This window comes from Chiloscyllium plagiosum, unplaced genomic scaffold (genome assembly GCF_037043375.1).
Source record: "Chiloscyllium plagiosum isolate Xiang-an unplaced genomic scaffold, Cpla_swu_hap1 HiC_scaffold_9, whole genome shotgun sequence".
Taxonomy (NCBI): Eukaryota; Metazoa; Chordata; class Chondrichthyes; order Orectolobiformes; family Hemiscylliidae; genus Chiloscyllium; species Chiloscyllium plagiosum.
The window spans coordinates 56,458,702-56,480,961 of record NW_028270147.1 but is presented as its reverse complement, the minus strand read 5'-3'; the positions used below and the strand labels follow the sequence as shown (position 1 = coordinate 56,480,961).

At 39.8% G+C, this 22,260-nt stretch overlaps 1 protein-coding gene across 1 annotated transcript in view; it reads right to left on the bottom strand.

Moving 5' to 3' along the window:
• efcab14 (EF-hand calcium binding domain 14) overlaps positions 1–22,260 on the bottom strand; it is a 100,987-nt gene that overhangs the window by 32,911 nt on the left and 45,816 nt on the right. The window contains exons 5-8 of the mRNA XM_043699330.2: positions 21,443–21,553; positions 16,963–17,154; positions 14,674–14,757; positions 7,539–7,647 (exon numbers count right to left, since the gene is read on the bottom strand). Coding sequence (XP_043555265.1) covers positions 7,539–7,647; positions 14,674–14,757; positions 16,963–17,154; positions 21,443–21,553 — 496 coding nt within the window. The remainder of the gene's footprint in view (positions 1–7,538; positions 7,648–14,673; positions 14,758–16,962; positions 17,155–21,442; positions 21,554–22,260) is intronic.

Sequence of the window (22,260 nt, the reverse complement as noted above, 5' to 3'; positions counted from 1 at the left end):
GAATTCCTAGAGTCGTGGCACTCATCCACAGATTCAATCAATAAGCACACCGACCTGGACCCAATATACCAACCACTGCAACGGACAGCTGGAACTGACAACCGGAAGCGGCAGATTCAAACTACTACAAATGCCGGAGGAAAGATCACAGAAGCGCTTCACAGGAGGCTCCCAAGCACTGAGGATGTCACCTAGACAGGGGATGAAACATCTGCAACACAAATTCCCAGCTCGGCGAACAGAACCACAACAATGAGCACCCGAGCTACAAATCTTCTCACAAACATTGAATCTTACTTAGCTTCCCTAAATGCCTTGATCCAGGATGTTTCAGGAGTAAGATGTCCCCCCCTTTTCTGAACAGCACTTTCTCAAGTCTCTTGCCACACCTGCAGCTCACCCACCTTATCTACCAGGCTGTGTGTTTGCATCTAGATTAGATCCGGGCCCAACAAGTCCACACCGACCCTCCGAAGAGCAACCTACCCTGACCCATTCCCCTACATTCACCCCTGACTAAGCACCTAACACTACAGGCAATTTAGCATAGCCAATTCACCTAACCTGTACATCTTTGGACTGTGGGAGGAAACCGGAGCACCCAGAGGAAACCCACGCAGACATGGGGAAAATGTGCAAACTCCACACAGACAGTTGCCCGAGGCAGGAACTGAACCCAGGTCCCTGGCGCTGAGGCAGCAGTGCTAACCACTGAGCCACCGTGCTGCCCTCTATGTATTGCAAAACTCAATTACATCTTAGTGCTTTCTCTAAACCTTACTCCAGAAAATGTATTTCCCTTGCTCCAGCAACAGATCTCATCTAATCCTTTGTGCGCTTAATTTCTCTTCTCTAATGCTACATCCTGGTCCCTATCCAAGTGCTTAGTTTAAATTCTCTCCCACAGCACTAACAAACCACTCCACAAGAACACTGACCCTGTCTTTGTTAACATGCAAATTGATTATGGCTTGTTCAAGTTCCACCTTGTCCAGAACCAGTCACAATACTCCAGGACTATAAGCCTATCCTCAAGCACCAACTTTCCAGCCACACATTCACCAGTTTTATCATCCTATTTTGCTATTTCTAGCATGGGGCACAAGCAGCCAATGTCAAATTACAAGTCATAAAATTCCAAACTCATATTGCATGTTTCTCCAAGTCAAGAACATTTTGTACTTAAAGTGAACATATTTAATAACTATAATCTAATCAACTTAACTTCCTTTCATATATTTATGGTTTAAAAACCAGAAATCAACTCAATTCAAAACAATTGCACGCTTTCAACTATATCTGATGCAATCTAATATTTAGTGCAGTTCTGGTACGTTAAGAACCACTGTAATTTAAACCAATGGCTGCCATTATTGAAATCATAACACAAACCAATATATTCAGCAAGCTGAAAATGCTCCAATAACAGCACCATTTCAAAAACATGCACACACAACTACAGTGAAGGAAAACAATTTTTCCCCTCAACAATATCGAACCTCTCAGATGCACAAATATACTGTAAATCGAAGCATTATATACTGTACTTAGAGAATATTCTTATTACACTTCTAAAAATGATTGACAAACAGAAACCTGTGATACATACACAGCTGAATTGGTAGTAAAGTCACAATCAATAAGTTATAAATTTTGGTATACACTATAGTGATTTTATACCTCAATATCTTACAGCTGACATAAAATGTCTTGCAAAAGGAAAATTCAAATTAAAAATTAGATAGTGATACATCAACTTAGTAGTTTGGCATTCCCATAATTTAAATAATGCAAAAATTGCCATTAGCTTCTAAATTAAAGCAAATTGCAATTTAAGTTGACAAAATAATAATACACGTTCAAGGTTTGCATCAGGATTTGTAGCTCGCGAGCCAGTTGTCATAATTGTGGGTATGTGCACCGAGCTGGGAAGTTGATTTGCAGACATTTCGTCCTCTGTCTAGCTGACATCTTCAATGCTTTGAAGCCTCCTGTAAAGTGATGTTGTGTTGTGTCTTCTGGAATTTATTTGGTTCCGTTCCTGCTACTTTCGGTTGCTCATTGTAGTGGCCAGTATATTGAGTCTAGGTCTATGTGCTTGTTGATGGAGTCCGTGGATGAGCGCCATGCTTCTAGAAATTCTCTGGCTGTCCTCTGATTGGCTTGTCCTCTGATGGTTGTTATCGCAGTCGAATTTGTGGTCCATATCATGTGTATATGGCTGCTAGGGACAGCTGGTCGTGGCATTTAATGGAGAGCTGGTGTTCGTGGATGCAGGTTGCTAGGTGTCTGCCTGTTTGTCCTATATAATGTTTGGATGGCACTCATCCACGGACTCCATCAACAAGCACATAGATCGAGACCCAATATACCAGCTACTACAGTGAACAACCTGAGCCAGCAACCGGAACCAAATAAATTCCAGAAGTTGGAGTACAGAAGCACTTCACAGAAGGCTCTAAAGCACTGAAGATGTCACCTAGACAGGGGACAAAACACCTGCAAATCAACTTCATAGCTCGACAAACATACCCACAACTACGATTAATACACGTGCCAGTATCAAAAACGTAAAAAAACAACTGAAATCAACGTAAACAACTGAAACTGAACTATGTAATGTAGAAAATGTGCCATTCGCCTTCCTTAATTTCCCTAGAAATACCTCCATGGCTGCTCGAAAGCCTGTATGATTAGATTCCCTACAGTGCGGAAACAGGCCCTCCAGCCCAACAAGTCCACACCGACCCTCCGAAGAGTAACCCACCCAAATCCATTCACCAACTCCCCTACTAATGCACTTATCACTATGGGCAATTTAGCATGGCCATGTCACCTGACCCACACATCTTTGGACTGTGGGAGGAAACTGGAGCACCCAGAGGAAACCCATGCAGACACGGGGAGAATGTGCAAACTCCACACAGACAGTCGCCAGAGGTTGGAATCGAACCCGGGTCCCTGGTGCTGCGAGGCAGCAGTGCTAACCACTGAGCCACTGTGCCGTATGAAACATCTTACAACTTCAGCCAAAACAGTAAAAATGATTGCCTTGATTACTATCAGATAGCCTGTAAATATAAATCAAGCCTACAACTAACAACAGGAGGAAGAGACATACCAATTATCAAATTATTTACCAACCAGATGATGGCACTATATTAATATTCAGAAAAAGAATCCGGAGATAGAGAAAAATAGAATTTACAAATCTGGTTGGGCTGTTCATAGAAGTAGCTCGAAAGGGATGCTGCCATAAAATTAATACAAATTGTACTAAGTTATAAAAGTAGCATAATTTCGGTAATGATTACTTCCACTACTTCATTTCAATCCTATGCAACTCTAAGAATGTAGACTGCTCCCTTTAATGGAAAGCACATCATAAGAGGTATCAGAGATTAAAGAAAGAACAGTGTGCAACAGATTTTAAAAAAAAACATCACCACTGACACCTGCTGGTGTTTTTGCAGTTGAAGCAACCATATTTTTTTTTGCTTTGAAACAAACCTAAGATCAATTTAGGAGAAAGTGAGGTCTGCAGATGCTGGAGATCAAAGTTGAAACTTTATTGCTGGAACAGCACAGCAGGTCAGGCAGCATCCCGGGAACAGGAGATTCGACGTTTCGGGCACAGGCCCTTCTTCAGGAATGAGCAGAGAGTGTTCAGCAGGAGAAGATAAAAGGTAGGGAGGAGGGACTTGGAGGAGGGGCGTTGGAAATTTGATAGGTGGAAAGAGGTCAAGGTGAGGGTGATAGGTCGGAGTAGGATGGAGGCGGAGAGGTCAAGAAGAAGACTGCAGGTCAGGAAGGCGGTGCCGGGCTGGAGGGATCCGGCTGAGACAAGGTGGGGGGAGGGGGGATGAAGAAACTGGTGAAGTCCAAGTTCATCCCCTGCGGTTGGAGGGTTCCCAGTCGGAAGATAAGACGCTCCTCCTCCGACCGTCGGGTTGTTGTGGTTTGGCGGTGGATGAGTCCAATGACCTGCATATCCTCGGTGGAGTGGGAGGGGGAGTTGAAATGCTGTGCTACAGGTTGGTTGGGTTGGTTCGTCCGGGTGGCCCAGAGGTGCTCTCTGAATCGCTCCGCAAGTAGGCGGCCTGTCTCCCCAATATAGAGGAGGCCACACCGGCTGCAGCGGATGCAGTAGATGATGTGGGTGGAGGTGCAGGTGAATCTGTGGCGGATATGGAAGTTTCCTTTGGGGCCTTGGAGAGAAGTGAGGGGGGAGGTGTGGGCGCAAGTGTTGCACCTCCTGCGGTTGCAAGGGAAGGTGCCGGGAGTGGAGGTTGGGTCGGTGGGGGGTGTGGATCTGACAAGGGAGTCGCGGAGGGAGTGGTCTCTACGGAAAGCTGATAGGGGAGGGGAGGGAAATATATCCTTGGTGCTGGGGTCTGTTTGGAGGTGGCGGAAGTGACGGCGGATGATGCGCTGTACATGGAGATTGGTGGGGTGGTAGGTGATGACCAGTGGGGTTCTGTCCTGGGGGCGGTTGGAGCGGCGGGGCTCAAGGGCGGAGGAGCGGGAAGTGGAGGAGATGCCGAGACGAAGGAATTGGGAGAATGGGATGGCGTTTTTACAGGGGGCAGGATGGGAGGAGGTGTAGTCCAGGTAGCTGTGGGAGTTGGCGCTACCTTGTGCTCCCACGAGGAGGTTGAACAGTTCATCCACTACACTAACACCTTCCACCCCAACCTCAAATTCACCTGGACAGTCTCGGACTCCTCCCTCCCCTTCCTAGACCTTTCTGTTTCTATCTCAGGCGACCGAATCAACATGGACATCTACTACAAACCAACTGACTCCCACAGCTACCTGGACTACACCTCCTCCCATCCTGCCCCCTGTAAAAACGCCATCCCATTCTCCCAATTCCTTCGTCTCCGCCGCATCTGCTCCCAGGAGGACCAGTTCAAAATACGTACAACACAGATGGCCTCCTTCTTCAAGGACCGCAATTTCCCCCCCGACGTGGTCGACGGTGCCCTCCACCGCATCTCCTCCACTTCCCGCTCCTCCGCCCTTGAGCCCCGCCCCTCCAACCGCCACCAGGACAGAACCCCACTGGTCCTCACCTACCACCCCACCAATCTCCATGTACAGCGCATCATCCGCCGTCACTTCCGCCACCTCCAAACAGACCCCAGCACCAAGGATATATTTCCCTCCCCTCCCCTATCAGCTTTCCGTAGAGACCACTCCCTCCGCGACTCCCTTGTCAGATCCACACCCCCCACCGACCCAACCTCCACTCCCGGCACCTTCCCTTGCAACCGCAGGAGGTGCAACACTTGCGCCCACACCTCCCCCCTCACTTCTCTCCAAGGCCCCAAAGGAAACTTCCATATCCGCCACAGATTCACCTGCACCTCCACCCACATCATCTACTGCATCCGCTGCAGCCGGTGTGGCCTCCTCTATATTGGGGAGACAGGCCGCCTACTTGCGGAGCGATTCAGAGAGCACCTCTGGGCCACCCGGACGAACCAACCCAACCAACCTGTAGCACAGCATTTCAACTCCCCCTCCCACTCCACCGAGGATATGCAGGTCATTGGACTCATCCACCGCCAAACCACAACAACCCGACGGTCGGAGGAGGAGCGTCTTATCTTCCGACTGGGAACCCTCCAACCGCAGGGGATGAACTTGGACTTCACCAGTTTCTTCATCCCCCCTCCCCCCACCTTGTCTCAGCCGGATCCCTCCAGCCCGGCACCGCCTTCCTGACCTGCAGTCTTCTTCTTGACCTCTCCGCCTCCATCCTACTCCGACCTATCACCCTCACCTTGACCTCTTTCCACCTATCAAATTTCCAACGCCCCTCCTCCAAGTCCCTCCTCCCTACCTTTTATCTTCTCCTGCTGAACACTCTCTGCTCATTCCTGAAGAAGGGCCTGTGCCCGAAACGTCGAATCTCCTGTTCCCGGGATGCTGCCTGACCTGCTGTGCTGTTCCAGCAATAAAGTTTCAACTAAGATCAATTTAGAATGATTTTATACATACTCTAAAAACCAAGTTCAACTGTCTTCCCTTCCATAACCACTCTCCCTTAACTTCCCTCACCCATTTCCTTAATTCTTCATCCACTACATTCCTATTCCATTTTTTCTTGCAATTAATTCTGTTTTTTCCCAATTTTATGACCTTCCCCTTTTTATGTTCTTCTCCCCGTGTCTGGCTGCCATCCTCTGATCCTTCATTGTCTCCTCCTGCTCCACCCTCAGCTCCCCTCATTCTAAAATATTAAATGAGAATACCTTGACAATTCTCAACCTACACCAAGGGAAAACTGGAAAATCCAAAGTATGAATTGCTGTTACACTATGAAGCCTTGGTCTTTCTTAAGTAAACAAGGGAGACGTTAGAAGCTTTTGTATAATGATGGGCAAAGACCCTGTGCTCCCTTGAGTGTCAGTGAGGGAAGTTGCAGCAAAATGTTTAATTACTTCGATGTACAGTAGCTCCTTGCGTGCTACTTCAAATAATTGTCTCTGTAAAGAGGTAAGTGTACATCCAGGCAAATCAGTCCTCATACAGTGTCAGGATAGAATGCTTATAGATACTAACACTTTATATTTGTACTATCCAGATTAAGGCAGAAGTAAACACACAGTTACCAGAAATCAGGGAAAAGTGAAATTTAAGCCCAAATTCACCCCTCTTTCTTTCATCCAATCTCAGTCAAGGACAGTATTACTCCAAACATCCCAGTTCACTTGTATTTTAACTTGTTCTATCCATTTTACACAGTCCTTGTCTATACGTTTCTTTAAAACTTATCCTTCTAAAGATCCTTTTCTACCTGTTCCAGCACAGACTGATATTTTTTCACAAGTTCAAAACATTATTTAAATAATAAACAAGTTAATATTTATACATTGGAATCTACATTTAAAGCTCATGCATCAATTGTATTCTAAAACATGTGATAGGAAGTAGCATTATTCTATGACAAAGGTTAAACAACATACTTTCAAAAAAAAAACAATTCAGCATTAGAAAGGAGTAGATATATAAATTGGTGAATAATACAGCTTTAAGTCTCTTTTCTTAGCATAAGTTTGACAAGCCACACACTTGTGTTTTTTTAAAAGAATAAAAGGTGGATTGATTACAAATCCTATTGCAATATCTTTAATGTTTAGAATGGCGTTTTGGCAAGAAAATAAATTACTGTTTCTCTCTATTTTGAGATAGAAATGCATTCAAAGTTTTCTTTAAAATAATTTTATTAATAATAGTTAGTCACTTTAATATTGTTCAAAAGAATCCTAGGGTCAAGCAATTTCAGGTTAGCCCTTAGACTTGTTCACAATCATATCTTCTGGTGCTTTCATGATACTCCCCACATCAGATGCGCCAGAGTGACCCAACAGAGAAGGAAACTCTCAGATATAGAAAAAGGGTCAAAAATAAAACTGCCTTTTAAGAAAAACACTGAATATAAATATGCTGATCAAATATTCCTAAAACTGAAGAGTTTTAAGAAAATATATATTATTCTCTTTATTTTTATCATTTATCTATTTCCTTACCTTGACCACTGATTGCATTTGTATCACCTACATTTTCTGGTTTGCTAGTCAAGGCATTCACCATAACCTTCAACCTCTCCCTAAGGTTTGACACTTGACTGCTATGATTCTGCCGAGAGAAAAAGAAACACAATGTTAGCAAAAGCTATTTAAGACTATCAGCAATTAACTGACATGAATCATTAATTTTTGGAAGCTGTTTAAGGAATTCATGAAGTGTCGTGATAAAAACGTGCACTTTGAAGCAGAATACAATACTTTGGAATCTCACCTACACAGGTAAATTGGGCTATTATAGGATACCTAATCTCAGGGTGACCCTGATGTCAAATCAATATTCAGCATATTCTTCTTCTTGGACCTTGAAAACTCTGAAAAGTACTGCAGAAAGTCACAAAGGCTTTTTATATAGAAACTATCAAACCCATGACGACCACCATCTGGAAGGACAAGAGAAGCAGACTTATGAAAATACCACCACCTGAAAAAGGTCCTCACCAATGTGGCTTAGAAATGAATCACGGTTCCTTCACTGTTGCTCAGTTAAAATCTTGGAACTCCTTCCCTAACATCATTTTGGATCTATCTACACCAAATGAACTACAGTAATTTAAGAAGGCAGCTCATCACCACCTTCTTTCGGGCTACATAGCTAGCAAGGCCCACATTCCTTTAATGACTATTTTTAAAAGTGGTAAAAGAAACAAAGGCATCAGAAGTTATAAAAAATGAACACATCTGGGTGGGGAAATCCAAAAATCCTGGAAGATCCCAGAAAAACTTGTGTGCAGGATCTTCAACATTATTTTAATTACATTTCCCACCAATAGCCAGCCAAACTGAAACAGCAGCAAGGACAGACCACAATTAGCAGCAGGTTTGCAAAATACGGCCATGCAGCCCATTCCTGCTTCTTCTAGTTTGTAAGCAGTCTTATGAAAAGTACTCAGCTGCTCAATTTGGTTGCTATAGTCTCCATTTAACAGTCAGCCAACATTAATTATAAACGAGGATTTCAAATGCACGGTGGGAGCCTGATTTAAATATCAAATGAACTCTCCACATCTTGAGAGGTATGCAAACATGCAAAGCCAACTTAATGCCATAAAAGTGGCAGCAAACACAAATGTAGGAGGTTGGGGTTTCAATTTTTTTTTTAAAGTTGAGGGAGGGATAATTTTACTATTATAACCATAAATTGTAATTTTACTACAATAAAACTTGAAAAATATCTTACGTATATAGAGGTGTAGCATTTGCTGTAATCACAGTAGAATCTATTCCACAATAGTTGAAACCTCAAATGTATATAATATATATTACACACAGACACACAAACATATATATCTCTGAACTACAGTGATATTCCTTCAGGAAAGCAAAAAGTCTTAGGCTATAAAAGCATCATCTACACCATAAGCTTTGTAAAATTGTCTTTGGTGGAACAGCAATAGCAAGTCGTAGGGAACCTGTGAAGCTGGAGGATCCAGCAGCAGACAGACAGAACCTGTGATTGGAGGAGCAGTTATTTTCAATTTGATTCTCTCCCATACTTGTTGCTCCACAAATTACAGCTCTTATGGTCACTTCCTGCTCTCATTGACTGATAGAATTACGATGATTCTTATTTCAAAACCCATACCGTGAACTAGCTTCGAAGGCTGGAACATATATTTAAAATGGAAAATTTGCAAAACATCAATGCCAGAATTCCACTAAATGGTGGAAATTGCTCATCCTTGATAATATTGTGCTCTACCATTTTGTCCTGTGGAAAATCGGTACTTCATCCGTCTGTAGAAATGCAATCTCTGAATGGGTACCCAGAATTTAGAGAAGTTTCCCAATTAAACGTTAGTGAAACGAAGGACTACTTTTAAGAATTAACTATCTGTAAAAAAGTGCAAAATGTCATTCTTTAATTTAATGGGTCATTGCTGGGGGTGGCACGGTGGCTCAGTGGTTAGCACTGCCGCCTCACAGCGCCAGGAACCCGGGTTCAATTCCAGCCTTGGGTGATTGTGTGGAGTTTGCACATTCTCCCCATGTCTGTGCAGGCTTCCTCCAGGTGCTCCGTATCCTCCCACAGTCCAAAGATGTGCAAGTTAGTCAACACATCCCATAATCTTGACTCTTAAAGCAACTTATCAGCGGCACGGTGGCTCAGTGGTCAGTACTGCTGCCTCACAATGTCACAAACACAGGTTAGATTCAGGCGACTGTCTTTATGGAGTTTGCACATTCTCCCTGAGTCTGCATGGGTTTCCTCTAGGTGGCTCAGTTTCCTCCCACAGTCAGAAAACGTGCAGGCTAGATGAACTGGCTATGCTAAGTTGTCCCATAATGTTCAGGGACGTGTAGGTTAGGTGCATTAATCATGGGAAATGTAGAGTAATAGGGTAGGGGAATGGGTCTGGGTGGGTTACTCTTCGGAGGGTCAGTATGGACCTGTTGGGCCAAAATCGCCTGCTTCCACACTGTCGGGATTCTATGATGATTCTATAAACCACACTCTCTAATCTTCCCTATGTATACAAGCTTAGAATATCTTCATCTCTGCTTGTTGCTATACTAAATATTTTAGTGAAGTACAGTACAAAAGATGTTCTAGGAAGTTAAGGTACTATAATAATGAAATAAAGAGAGAACTTTATATACACGTTGAAGCTACGTACACATAGCAAGCTAGTATACTGGTTGATTTCAATTATCTCAAAATAAATTAAGCTGGAATAAAGATAATATACCAGTTTATGGTTGGGTTTTCTTTTAGGAATACATCCAAAACTGTCCCCAAGATCTGCAGTTTACCTAGACATTAAGAAACACTACTTAATTTTGCTCAGTTATGCTGGTAGAATAAAGAGGAAATAATCACAACAGAAATGCATTCAATACAAAAATAGAAAAGTCCTTCATCGCCGACAAAGCTCTTGGAATGTTCTATGTGGCAAAAGGCTCCTTATAAATGCAGGATTTCAGTTCCTTTTTCTGAAGAATCAAACAAAAGGTAAAGCGCAGTCTCCATGATAACAGGGAAAAAAAAGTTAGCAAAGCAAACATCAGACCAGCAGTGATTTTTTTTTAAAACAAAGAGGCTAAGGTTTTTTATAAAACCAAAAGATGAAAAATCATGCATGAAATACAGTCCTCTCGTTTATGTTTGAAATAAGATTTAAAAAGACCAGTCAAAGAGTTAAGAAACTTCATTTATGAGGATAGAGTACGTAGGAAGAAACTATTCACACCGATAAGAGGATTGAGAGTTTGTGAGAAGATTTGTAGCTCGGGTGCTCGTTGTTGTGGTTCTGTTCGCCGAGCTGGGAATTTGTGTTGCAGACGTTTGTCCCCTGTCTAGGTGACATCCTCAGTGCTTGGGAGCCTCCTGTGAAACGCTTCTGTGTTGTTTCCTCCGGCATTTATACTGGTTTGTATCTGCCGCTTCCGGTTGTCTGTTCCAGCTGTCTGCTGCAGTGACCGGTATATTGGGTCCAGGTCGATGTGTTTGTTGATAGAATCTGTGGATGAGTGCCATGCCTCTAGGAATTCCCTGGCTGTTCTCTGTTTGGCTTGTCCTATAATAGTAGTGTTGTCCCAGTCGAACTCATGTTGCTTGTCATCTGTGTGTGTGGCTATGAAGGATAGCTGGTCGTGTCGTTTCGTGGCTAGTTGGTGTTCATGGATATGGATCGTTAGCTGTCTTCCTGTGTGTCCTATTTAGTGTTTTGTGCAGTCCTTGCATGGGATTTTGTACACTACGTTGGTTTTGCTCATGCTGGGTATCGGGTCCTTTGTCCTGGTGAGTTGTTGTCGGAGAATGGCTGTTGGTTTGTGAGCGGTTATGAGTCCTAGTGGTCGTAGTAGTCTGGCTGTCAGTTCAGAAATATTCTTAATGTATGGTAACGTGGCTAGTCCTTGGGGTTGTGGCATGTCCTCATTCTGTTGTCTTTCCCTTAGGCATCTGTTGATGAAATTGCAAGGGTATTGGTTTTTGCCAAATACATTGTAGAGGTGTTCTTCTTCCGCTTTTTGCAGTTCAAGTGTGCTGCAGTGTGTTGTGGCCCTTTTGAACAGTGTCTTGATGCAACTTCTTTTGTGTGTGTTGGGTGGTTGCTTTCGTAGTTCAGGACTTGGTCTGTGTGTGTGGCTTTCCTATATACCTTTGTGGTGAATTCTCTGTTAGGTGTTCTCTGTACCATCACGTCTAGGAATGGGAGTTGGTTGTCCTTTTTGAGGATTGAGAACCAGAGGACACAGATTTCAAATGTTTTGCAAAAGAATCAAATAAGAAACCAAACAAAAACTTCTTCAGTGCCTTGCTTGATGACAACATGGAATACACAACCTGAAAATGTGGAGACAACTTGAGTTCAGGAATTCAAGAGGGCATTAGGTGATTATTTAAATAGAAACAAAGTGTAGGTTTACAGGAAAAAGGTATGGATTAATACAAAGCCAAAATCATCAGAGAGCGAGTACCAACACAATGGGCAGAATGGTCTCATTTCTGCACAGTAACAATTTTGTGATTCTATAATAACAATTAGGAAAAACAAGACAAATTAATTCAGCTAATATCAAAATAAATATTTTTTAAAAGTGTATCACAAAGTTAAAAAATAGGTTACAGAAGATCAGATTTATAAACTGATAAGGGGATAATTTAGATCAAGACTGCTATATGGATGAGAAATTAATAACAATATAAAAGATAAAAACTGGTGTTAGGAAAAAGGTATCAAGGTATACAGGTATATGGTGTTAGGCCACAGATCGGCACAATATGGTGGAACAGGCCTGAGGGCCTGAATGGTCAACTCCTGTTCCCATGTTCTGAAATAGAGGAATATCAAACCCCTCAAAATGCTTCAATCCATCTTAAATTTCCAATTCATATTAACTGGAGGAAAACCAAGGCTACACCCCCATTCAAGGAAGGAGAAGGAACAACCAGGTAATAACGGGTCAATTAGATAGACATTTGGCTCAGAAATGATTATCATCCAAAAATTGAAATCAAATTAGTTGGCATATAGACTTATGCTGAATAATCAACAGCACTCATAAAAATTTATATTTCAGAATGAAAATCAGCATGGATTTTATGTTTTAAAAGCTTAAGCAATTAGACCAAATACAGAAGTCAAGTAAATTATACAAAAGGTGGGGAAAAAGTTGGTGGCATACGAAAATTAATGCGTAGATTGTAAAGAAACATTAGACAGCCCCAAATGTAGTAAAGGGAGACTTCATATGTTACACAAGCCTTTAGTTGCATTTCAAGCATTCATCTTCTTTTGGATAAGACATTCCATGATTTGAATTTGCCTAGTCAAATGTATATGCACCACAAGGTCAGTCTTCTACTTTTTCAGATTCTCAAACCAGTTTCTTTTTGAAAAAGTGATCTTAACATTTTTTTTGGTAAATCTGCAACATTACAATACTCAAAATTTATAGACAGCTCATCAAGAATGGTTTGCCTAGAGTCAACAGATGTGCACAAATACTTATTTCACCTCGAAAGGGCTTTAAATCCATTCCGATTCAAACTCAAACAAGCCATGTGGATTTTATGGGTAAGTGCAGGACTTGCACACCAAAAGAACACTTTGGGAAATCAGCCACAAAGGTCATTAACAAATATTTTGGAACACAGACAGGTTTATCCAAATTCCTAATAAACATGCCTGTCTCAAAGTTCTACACAAGGTTTTAATTCATCAAAGCAATCTCAGATTCACAATCACCAATGCTTTGCATCAATAAGACAATAAGTTAGACACATCAAGGCACATTATGGTTTTTCTGAAGATGGGATAAACAAATCAGATTTCTGCTGGATAGTCAGCTAACAGATCTTGTTCTGGTATTGGAGACTAAAGCTTAATACCATAATTAAGAAATATGCAGTTGATAAATTCAAGTGTAGAGACAAAAATACTGAGCCCAATTAACATTACTTCTGGAAATTGAGATTGGTTCTTTTAAATATTCTCTTGCTTTAAAATACCGCCATTAAATTATTTTTTGGTCAGCATCCATGTTCAGTTATTTTTTTTCTCAGCCAAGTCTTTGAAATCTCAAATTTAGATATATTTGAGAGACACAGGTGGTGCAATAAATCTAGTTTCATTTTGTATTTGACCTTCAGCATAGCTATCTAGAAGTTAACAGCCTATTGCTGCTGGGCAAGCAATAAATGTCAACTGGATGTAGTTGAGAAGCCTTTGTGGAAACAACTACTGGCAGTAATTCCCTCTTATGAGCTACAAGTGTTCTAATTAGCATATCTACAAGCAGCATAGCTTGACATTTCCAAAGTCCATTAAGTGTATTTGTTCTGCTAGCTCATTATACTTTTTTAATAAATTGATGCTGGAAAAGCCACCTTAAATAGCTTACATAAATGTCAAGTTAGCTGTTCTTGTTAAAATGCGTGATGACTATTTGGTTTGTTTTGTAACTAAAATTACTGTGAACTGTGACAATTTTAAAAGATGGACAAGAGATAAAGCATATCCTCTCCCAACTATAACAAATTAAACTACTGGTTTGAAAGCGTACCAACAGAAACACCTAATGGCCCAGGTCAAACTAAGGTTTATCTGATCTACTGAAGGCACTGTTCAAAATGAAAGATACTTATAGAGAAATATACCTCAGAAGATAAAGATAATTGAATTTACATGTGTAAATAATCCCACAGAAAATCAACTACTGATAGAAAAACCTCCGTTCATTATGTGAAAATATATTTTAAACATTTCAAAGCATCAGAATATTAAACAAGCCTTCAGTTTTACTGAATTCAATTATCAGTTAATTCCTTTTATGAAATAATCAAATTCACTCAAAGCAGGAAATTAACAACCACTTGGTAATCTGCAAACTTCTGTCACTAACATAAATAATCTCTAATTAACTCAAGCACCTTATTTCCACAGGAAATTAACTATTCAGTGCCTTTAAAGAAAAGGCTAGATTAGCAAAGATCACAACTTTGCTCCAAATCCTAGACTGCAAGATCAGTCTGCTTTCATAGTCACAATGGCACAGGAGGTGGTCGTTTGGTCAGCCTTACTATTCCTGGCATAAATTAGAAGAGACTAATACCAAAAAGAAATTTACTTACGTTTAATCCTGAAGGTTTCTGTACTTTGACAGTAATCTGGTGATCTGAATCCACTATCTCTTGAGAGTTATTCATCTGAGCCACCTGCAATTCACAACAAAAGGCTCATTAATGCACCAGTTATTGGTGTCAAGGTGAACAGTGACAAACTCACTGAAAATCCAATAAAATATTACCTACGCATAGCTACATTTTGGATAAATTAATTCATCACATTACTTCAAATGCATTAACTATCTGCTAACATCAAGCCAGAGTCTTGTTTTAAAATTGGATGAACAAAACAGAAAAATGAATATGAGATTGGTTTTAAATTGGACACATAAAAATATTTCCAGACATGGGGTGGGTCACCATTCTTCATTATTTCTAAGGAATACACTGTCTATCTGCCAACAAGCTTCATTCATAATATTATCGCCAAACATCATGATCTTCCAACCAACCATTCATCCTAAACCAACATCAGCTCATCAATAATTCTGTTATTTGCATTTTATTGCACATTTTCACTGCAAATCTTGTTCTTTTTTATGAAAAGGATTATGAAATCTCACCTTGACCAAACACAAACCTCTTTCAATCATACAATTCCACGCATCCAATATTTGTTCATCAAACTCCAGCATCTTATAGAAGACCACTCATTCACTTTATCACCTGATAGCTGTGGTCTAAGTAGGTCCCATTTATTGAAACTCCCTCCCTAAAGCTGGTCGCTGGTCTCTCTCTTTTTAGATATTTTCTGACCATCCTGTTCAGAGATATCATCAGACAACTCTGAAGTAAGTGGGGCTTTAACCTAGGGCCTCCAGACCCAGAGGTAAGGACACTATACCACAACAGCCACCCAAACTTTTTGAAGTTTCTTCCCTTTGACCAGAATCATGCTCTCACAGCTTGAAATCAGCTTCCTTTATACCACTAAAGCACTTTGAAACATTTCATTGCGTTAAAGGAGTTTATATACATCAAATAAAAGTTGTCATCCATTCGCATTTTGAATTTATTTGAACACTTACTATCAGCACTAAAATTCAGATACTTGGAAATATTAAAAGTGGCAATACTGAAATATACATGTAATTTCTTTCTTAAATATACTGAAAATATTAACATTAAAAAAACTGTTTTTCATCATTAATATCACCATTGGAATTTTTCTTTTAATAAATGAGTACATATGACTCAAATTGGTGGGAATGAATTGGCTAGAATTCATTGCAAAAGAGTCAGTTCTCAGACATTAAATCAAAGAATATTAAACAAAGTTTGAGGTAATCAACGGGTCTCTGATCTTGGGTACCAGCATTAGTTTTGCACACATGCTACTAAATCAGCATTCAGGCTCCCTAATTTGTTTTTAAAAATGACAGTGGCTTTCTAGTCCACAGCACTTGTAATTGTACAGCCTTCTTTCAGCAAACATTTTGTGTCAGCTGTTTAGGTCCAATGAAGGTAGCTTAAAATACATCATAATTTCAAGCAGGAAACTATACGCTTATTTGCAGGCTGCCTTGAAGTTACCGAATAGTTGCTTATCCAGTAAGCTGTCGTGAGCATATTATGTTTTACCTTGCACTTAATCTAGATGATTATGACCAAAATTAATTTGATACTAGCATCTATTCCAAAAGAAAAATATTCACGTCATAGCTGAAACAATACTCATCTTAAGGTTTACAAATCTAGTGCTATAATAGTTAAGGTGCAGCACCAGAGCTAAATGAAATTCCAATCTAATCGTCCAATAGCTTTTTATAGCCATTTGTGGGCTACTGTGTTTAAATTTGCTCCGTATTATTGTTCACTGAAGACAAATAACAATTAGGGTTTAATGCAAGTTTTCATTTATAAACAAACAATTTTAAAAGCTTAAAAAATAATGCACTAAGTCGATGAGTGATGGTTCCTTGAATTACAAATACATTTGGTGAGATCTTCTCCAACATTTCAATGGAAGGATCCATCAATTCTGGAGTTTACCTGTTCTGCAACTTCATATATTCTACCCCAGTACAGAATCATGGATTCTTTGGTTAACAAACCAACCTCACAATCTTTGATATTTGAAACAGATTTGTTATTAACTGCTAGTTAACCAATAGTTATTAAATATGATGGGTTCAGAATAAAGGCTAGTTTATGATTTAAATTATTCTAAATTATAGACTTTATTTTAAGAAAGCATACAATCTTGCATTCAGAAGGCATACCTCGTTAACAAGCCTCAATACAAATAACCTGAAACAACAGTTCTCATTCAGAATTCAAAATGATTATACTTACTACGGTGCCATTTACATTCTCGATTTTAGTCACATTACTAGTAATTAGTAATTTTTTTTCCAGTAGCGTAACTCTCTGGCTGAGATTACCAACTTCAAAATCTATGTGATGCAGCTTTTCATCATTGTGTGCATGGTAAAATAGGAGGGTGGCATTCACCTCATCTACTTCATCATGCAGGTCCAAGATATCCTGAAACAGAAAAGTAAGAAATGCAATCAAAATCAGTTATGGATAGGATATTTAAAAATGTATTGCTTTAAAACATAAATTTCATTTATGTTAAAATGTACATTTTCTAGATTGACCGCACCACTTCTACTCTCAAATAACAAAAAAGATCTAGAACACCACCTGCAAAACAGACTGAGCCTCACCTGGAAGTAGAAATAACCTTTGCCAACAGACAGGGTTTCAGAGGACAGTAAATGATCCATACAGGTCCTATCACTGGCCTTTCGCACCGAGGCCAACTTCCGAAAAGGTCTGAAGGCAGGTACCATTTTTGTTGACTCGGCCTGTGCTTCTGACAGGATGGCACACAGGTTCACTGAAGCTCTGAAAACATCTGTTTTGTGAAAGCCTAACAATTATTCAATTTGATGACCAGCAACTAATAGTCCTGTGTTCACTTTGGAGATCAAATCAGCCCCCCACAATATAATCAACAATCGGGTTCCCACAGGAAGCAGTGTTCACACCAATTCTCTTCACATACATAGCAGTATCCTCCCTCCAAATTCTCATACTTCATATATGCTGGCAAATTAGACCTAGCTTTAAGGACTTTGAGAAAATGATCTATGTTTTCTGGAAATCAATAATAGAATATAGAAGCTTCGACCAAACACGACAAAGACTGTTGCTTTAGCCTTCCATTTGGACAACTTGAAGACAGAAAGGATTTCATGCACAGCTCTACGGCCGAAAACTCCTTGCCTACAGTAAGTAGTCGTAGTGTACCTAGGATGCAGACAGTTCAGTACTGAATTTTGATTTGTGCTGACAAAGCACACATATTATGTTACAACAAAATAGTGACAAATTTAAAAAAAGGCAAACAAACATCAAAACATAATAAAGTTAATTATCACTCTGTATGCCATTTTGAGATATTACATGTAACTTGACATCATATAGAAAAGCACTGATGTGAAAGAGACAAATTGACAGTCAACAAATCTGCTGTGATTGCACTGAAAACTTCCATGGGATGGAGGTTAGCTGCCATCATGATTAAATGGTGGGCTTAGGGAAAAAAAAGACACTTCAAGGAACCTACCAAAGCCTTAGTCACAAAGAATGAACATTTTGATGAAGAAAAAAAAAGTCAGTGCAGTTTAAATAGAAATGGAGAAATAAGTACTCGACATTGCTGCACAGTGGGGTTTTTTTGGGTGTTGAAATGTTAGCATGGATACAGGATTGGGAAACAAAGTTGGGAGAAATGGGTAACTTTCAGGTTGGTAAACTAAGTGGTGGAGTCCTAACAGACCTGGCGTTACATGATTGTTTAATAATTTGTTGATAATACAAATCTATTTAAACAAAGTGGAGGATGACTCCATGAGTCCGCAAACAAGTCCAGATTGGTTATATAAGAGGCCAAAAATTTGCTATATGCAGTATAATTTGGGAAATGTGAGATTGTCCACATTGGTAGGAAGAATAAGGAAGTAAAGTATTATTTAAATGAAGATAGCTAGGTATTGGTCAGGAAATAGAATTAAAGACAACAATCAGTTCAGCCATGACATTATTGAATGATGGTCCAAGCTTGATGGACCGAAGGGACACTACTTATCTGAATGGTCTTTGCAAAGGGTCAGTGGCTAGAACGTCTAGGCCACAAGGTATCAGTATCTTAACTTTCCTATGGAGCCTGCTTTCAGATCAAGGATCACCAGATCTCATGGGCAAGTTGTTTTTTTAATTATTCAAGAAAATTGCAATTTTTTTATGACTAATGCAAACATTTCGAAGTCCTTTTTCAACTATTCTTAAAAAACTATTACAGATCCTGAACAATTTAAAGAAAATATCAATTTTGCTTTGCATTACTTCCAACTCAAAGGTCAGCACATCAAAATTCAAATGAGTACAATTTCAGTCAAACAAAAACAAATGATGGATCGGTCTGATAAGGCACTGCTGGCAGGAGGACTGCATCCAGATCACGGTATAAGGAATCTGCCTAAAATTATTCAAGTGATAATGGCGCCAGAAGGCCATGAATGTAGATGCACAGATATTGGCCAATATTTCTTTCAAAATAATGCCTCAGAATATTTTACATCTGCATCATGTCTGATGTGAAATATAGAATCTGTGACAATGCAATATCCCATTGGTGGATGGAACTATTAGCCTGCGATGCTGTGCTCAAGACTGGGAAAGAGCTTGATGCAGTTACAACCCTTTTAAAGGCAAACATGCTACCACCTAAGGTAACAAATGTGGAGAGTGAAAGATCTTCAGGCAGCTGATGTCTCTGTGGGTAAGGGCCTGTATTTGAATCTAAAAAGCCAACATGTCTACTACCTGTTCTCATTTCGTTCCACACTCCCTTTTTCATTTTGTTTAATGTACTAGAAAGCTTATTTTCCAAACCTATGAGCCCTGGCTTTAGATTCACCAGCCTGGGGAAAACATCCTATCAACATCCAACTTCCCATGTCTTGTTCCAAATAAAAATCAGCTCTCAACACACTAATGAATACGAAATCAGTTTCTTCATTCTCAATTGCCAAAGACACAATCCCAGGTATCAGTCTGGTGAACATCTGTTGCGCTCCCTCTATGAAGAGTTTACCTTCCTTAGATAAGTAGTCAAAACTGTATAAATATTCAGATGTGGTCTCTCACCAAGGCTCTATACATTTGTTGCAAGATATCTTTACTTCTGTATACAAATCCCTTTACAGTGAAGGCCAAACACTATCTGCTTTTCTTACTGCTTATGGCACATGTATGCCAGCTCAAAGTAACTCATCAATAGGGACACTGTTGGACAAACATTTCCCAAGCTTCCAAAATTGAAAAATACTGCCTTTTATTTCTTTCCCTACCAAAGTAGATAACTTAATACATTCACAATAATGTTCCACTTGTCACATCATTCACCCAATCTTTAGTCTGCACAAATCCCCTTGAGTCTTAATGGCATCCTCAACTTACACAGCAATAGTACTTTAGGAGGACTTCAGTGGTTGCAAAATACATGGAGATATCCTGATAAAGAGGCTGCATATGTGCATGCAAGTGTGACAAATACCAAATATGTGCATGTTGTTCCAGAAAAATATTGGACAGGATCACAGGGAGAACTCCCTGAAGAATGCCATAGAGATAGTGCAGTAGTACTGTCATTGGACGAGTAATTCATACTCTTGGCACATGGGTTCAAACTCATCCTAACTGTTAAATTAAAATTCAATTACTAAATCTGGAATCAAAAGCAGTAGCCGCAGTGTAATTAAACTATCAATTGTCGTACAAACCTTGTAGGGAAGGAAATTTGCCATCCTTACCCAATTTGCCTATGCGAGACTCCAGACACACTGCAATGTGACTGATTCTTAACTGACCTCTGAAATGGCTTGGTTTGGTCTCACAACTGAAACAATCCTTGAGATCCTCTAAAGTTTTTGCATGTTAAAATCTGAAACTTGTGATTTAAACCATTCAATTAATAAGTACGAGTCAAATTTTCTTTCAAGAGTTAATGGTTTCCCATTAGGTTACAATAATAGGTTATGCGATTTCAGTATGACAGTATTCCCACCAACCTTCACTCCTCCATCAGAACTAAATGATTGCAGAAGATCATGGCATAGAAATCAGGGACAATGCTGTGTTTACTTTTTTGCCAACCAGAACTATAAGGACCCATTGTAACACTTCTCTTAGTGTAACCTAAGTTACCTAAATCAACAGATGAGAAACTGATCCTAGCTGTTTCTTTTCCAGTAGCATTTAATACAATGGAATGACAGACCTATTAGAATATTAAGCTCCATTTGCAAATTATTTTCTATTCCTAAACTACCAAAACACTTCTTTACATTTGTTATGCAAAGGAGTAAACAAACAACATTTCAGTATTCTTTTTGTTGATCATCCTATTTGCATGATCATTCAACATCACTAGAAATTATGTTCAATAAAGTTGTTGTTAACTGAGAAAATTATAGATGACTGTCAAACAATAATATTTCAACGTGTTCAGAAGAGAATAAAATTATAAATTTACTCATATGAGTTATATAACGGTTGCAGTAGTTCTGCCAACTCATTAATATTTCAGTCTCATCAAATTTGGGTTGGACCGAAGGGTCTTTTCCATGCTGTACAACTCTATGAAATTATAGATGTAAAATTAGGTACGTACACACTTTTCTAGGATATTGCAATTATCATAAGAGATGTTCTTGCAGTATGAAACATTTTGACCTTCATTCCTTTTCATTGCAGCACTCACCTTATTTTGCTGAAGAGTCTCCACTACCTTCTTTTGATCCTCAAAAGCAGTCTGTATTGTATCAACATCATGTTGGACACTGGTTAGAGTGCTTCCAATTGTTGCGACACTCTTGGGGTGGGGTGGGGGAGAGAAAAGGAAATTCAATGCAATTCAAAAATTATTTCTCTTCCGCAATTATGTATTAGTGCAAACTTTTATTTTGTATAAATCAAAAACATTTGCCTTTAGAAGTTAGTGTATTAATACAACCAGATCAATTTATTTTGATATCAATTCTCTGGATAGGAGCATCACGACTTGGACAGAATTTACTGCCTATCCTTGCTGCCTTTGACATGACAATTGTAGTCTCTCTCTTTAAACCGGTGCAAGCCATTTGAATACAGAACTGACTCAAAGGAAGAAGACTGAGGGTGGTGATGGAGGGTTGCTTTTTAGACTGGAAGCCTGTGACAAGTAGTGTTTCACAAGGATTGGTGCTTGGTCCACTGCTTTTCATCATTTTGATAAATCATTTGGATGTGAACATATGAGGTATAGTTAGTAAATTTGCAGATGACACTAAAATTGGAGGTGTAGTGTACAGCTAAGAAGATTACCTCAGGGTACAATGGGATCTTGATCAGATGGGCCAATGGGCCAAGGTGTAGGGGATGGAGTTCAATTTAGATAAACGTGAAGTGCTGCATTTTCGAAAGGCAAATCAGGGCAGGACTTATCCACTTAATGGTAAGGTCCTGGGAGTGTTGCTGGACAAAGAGACCTTGGAGTACAGGTTCATAGCGCCTTGAAAGTGGAGTTGCAGGTAGATAGGA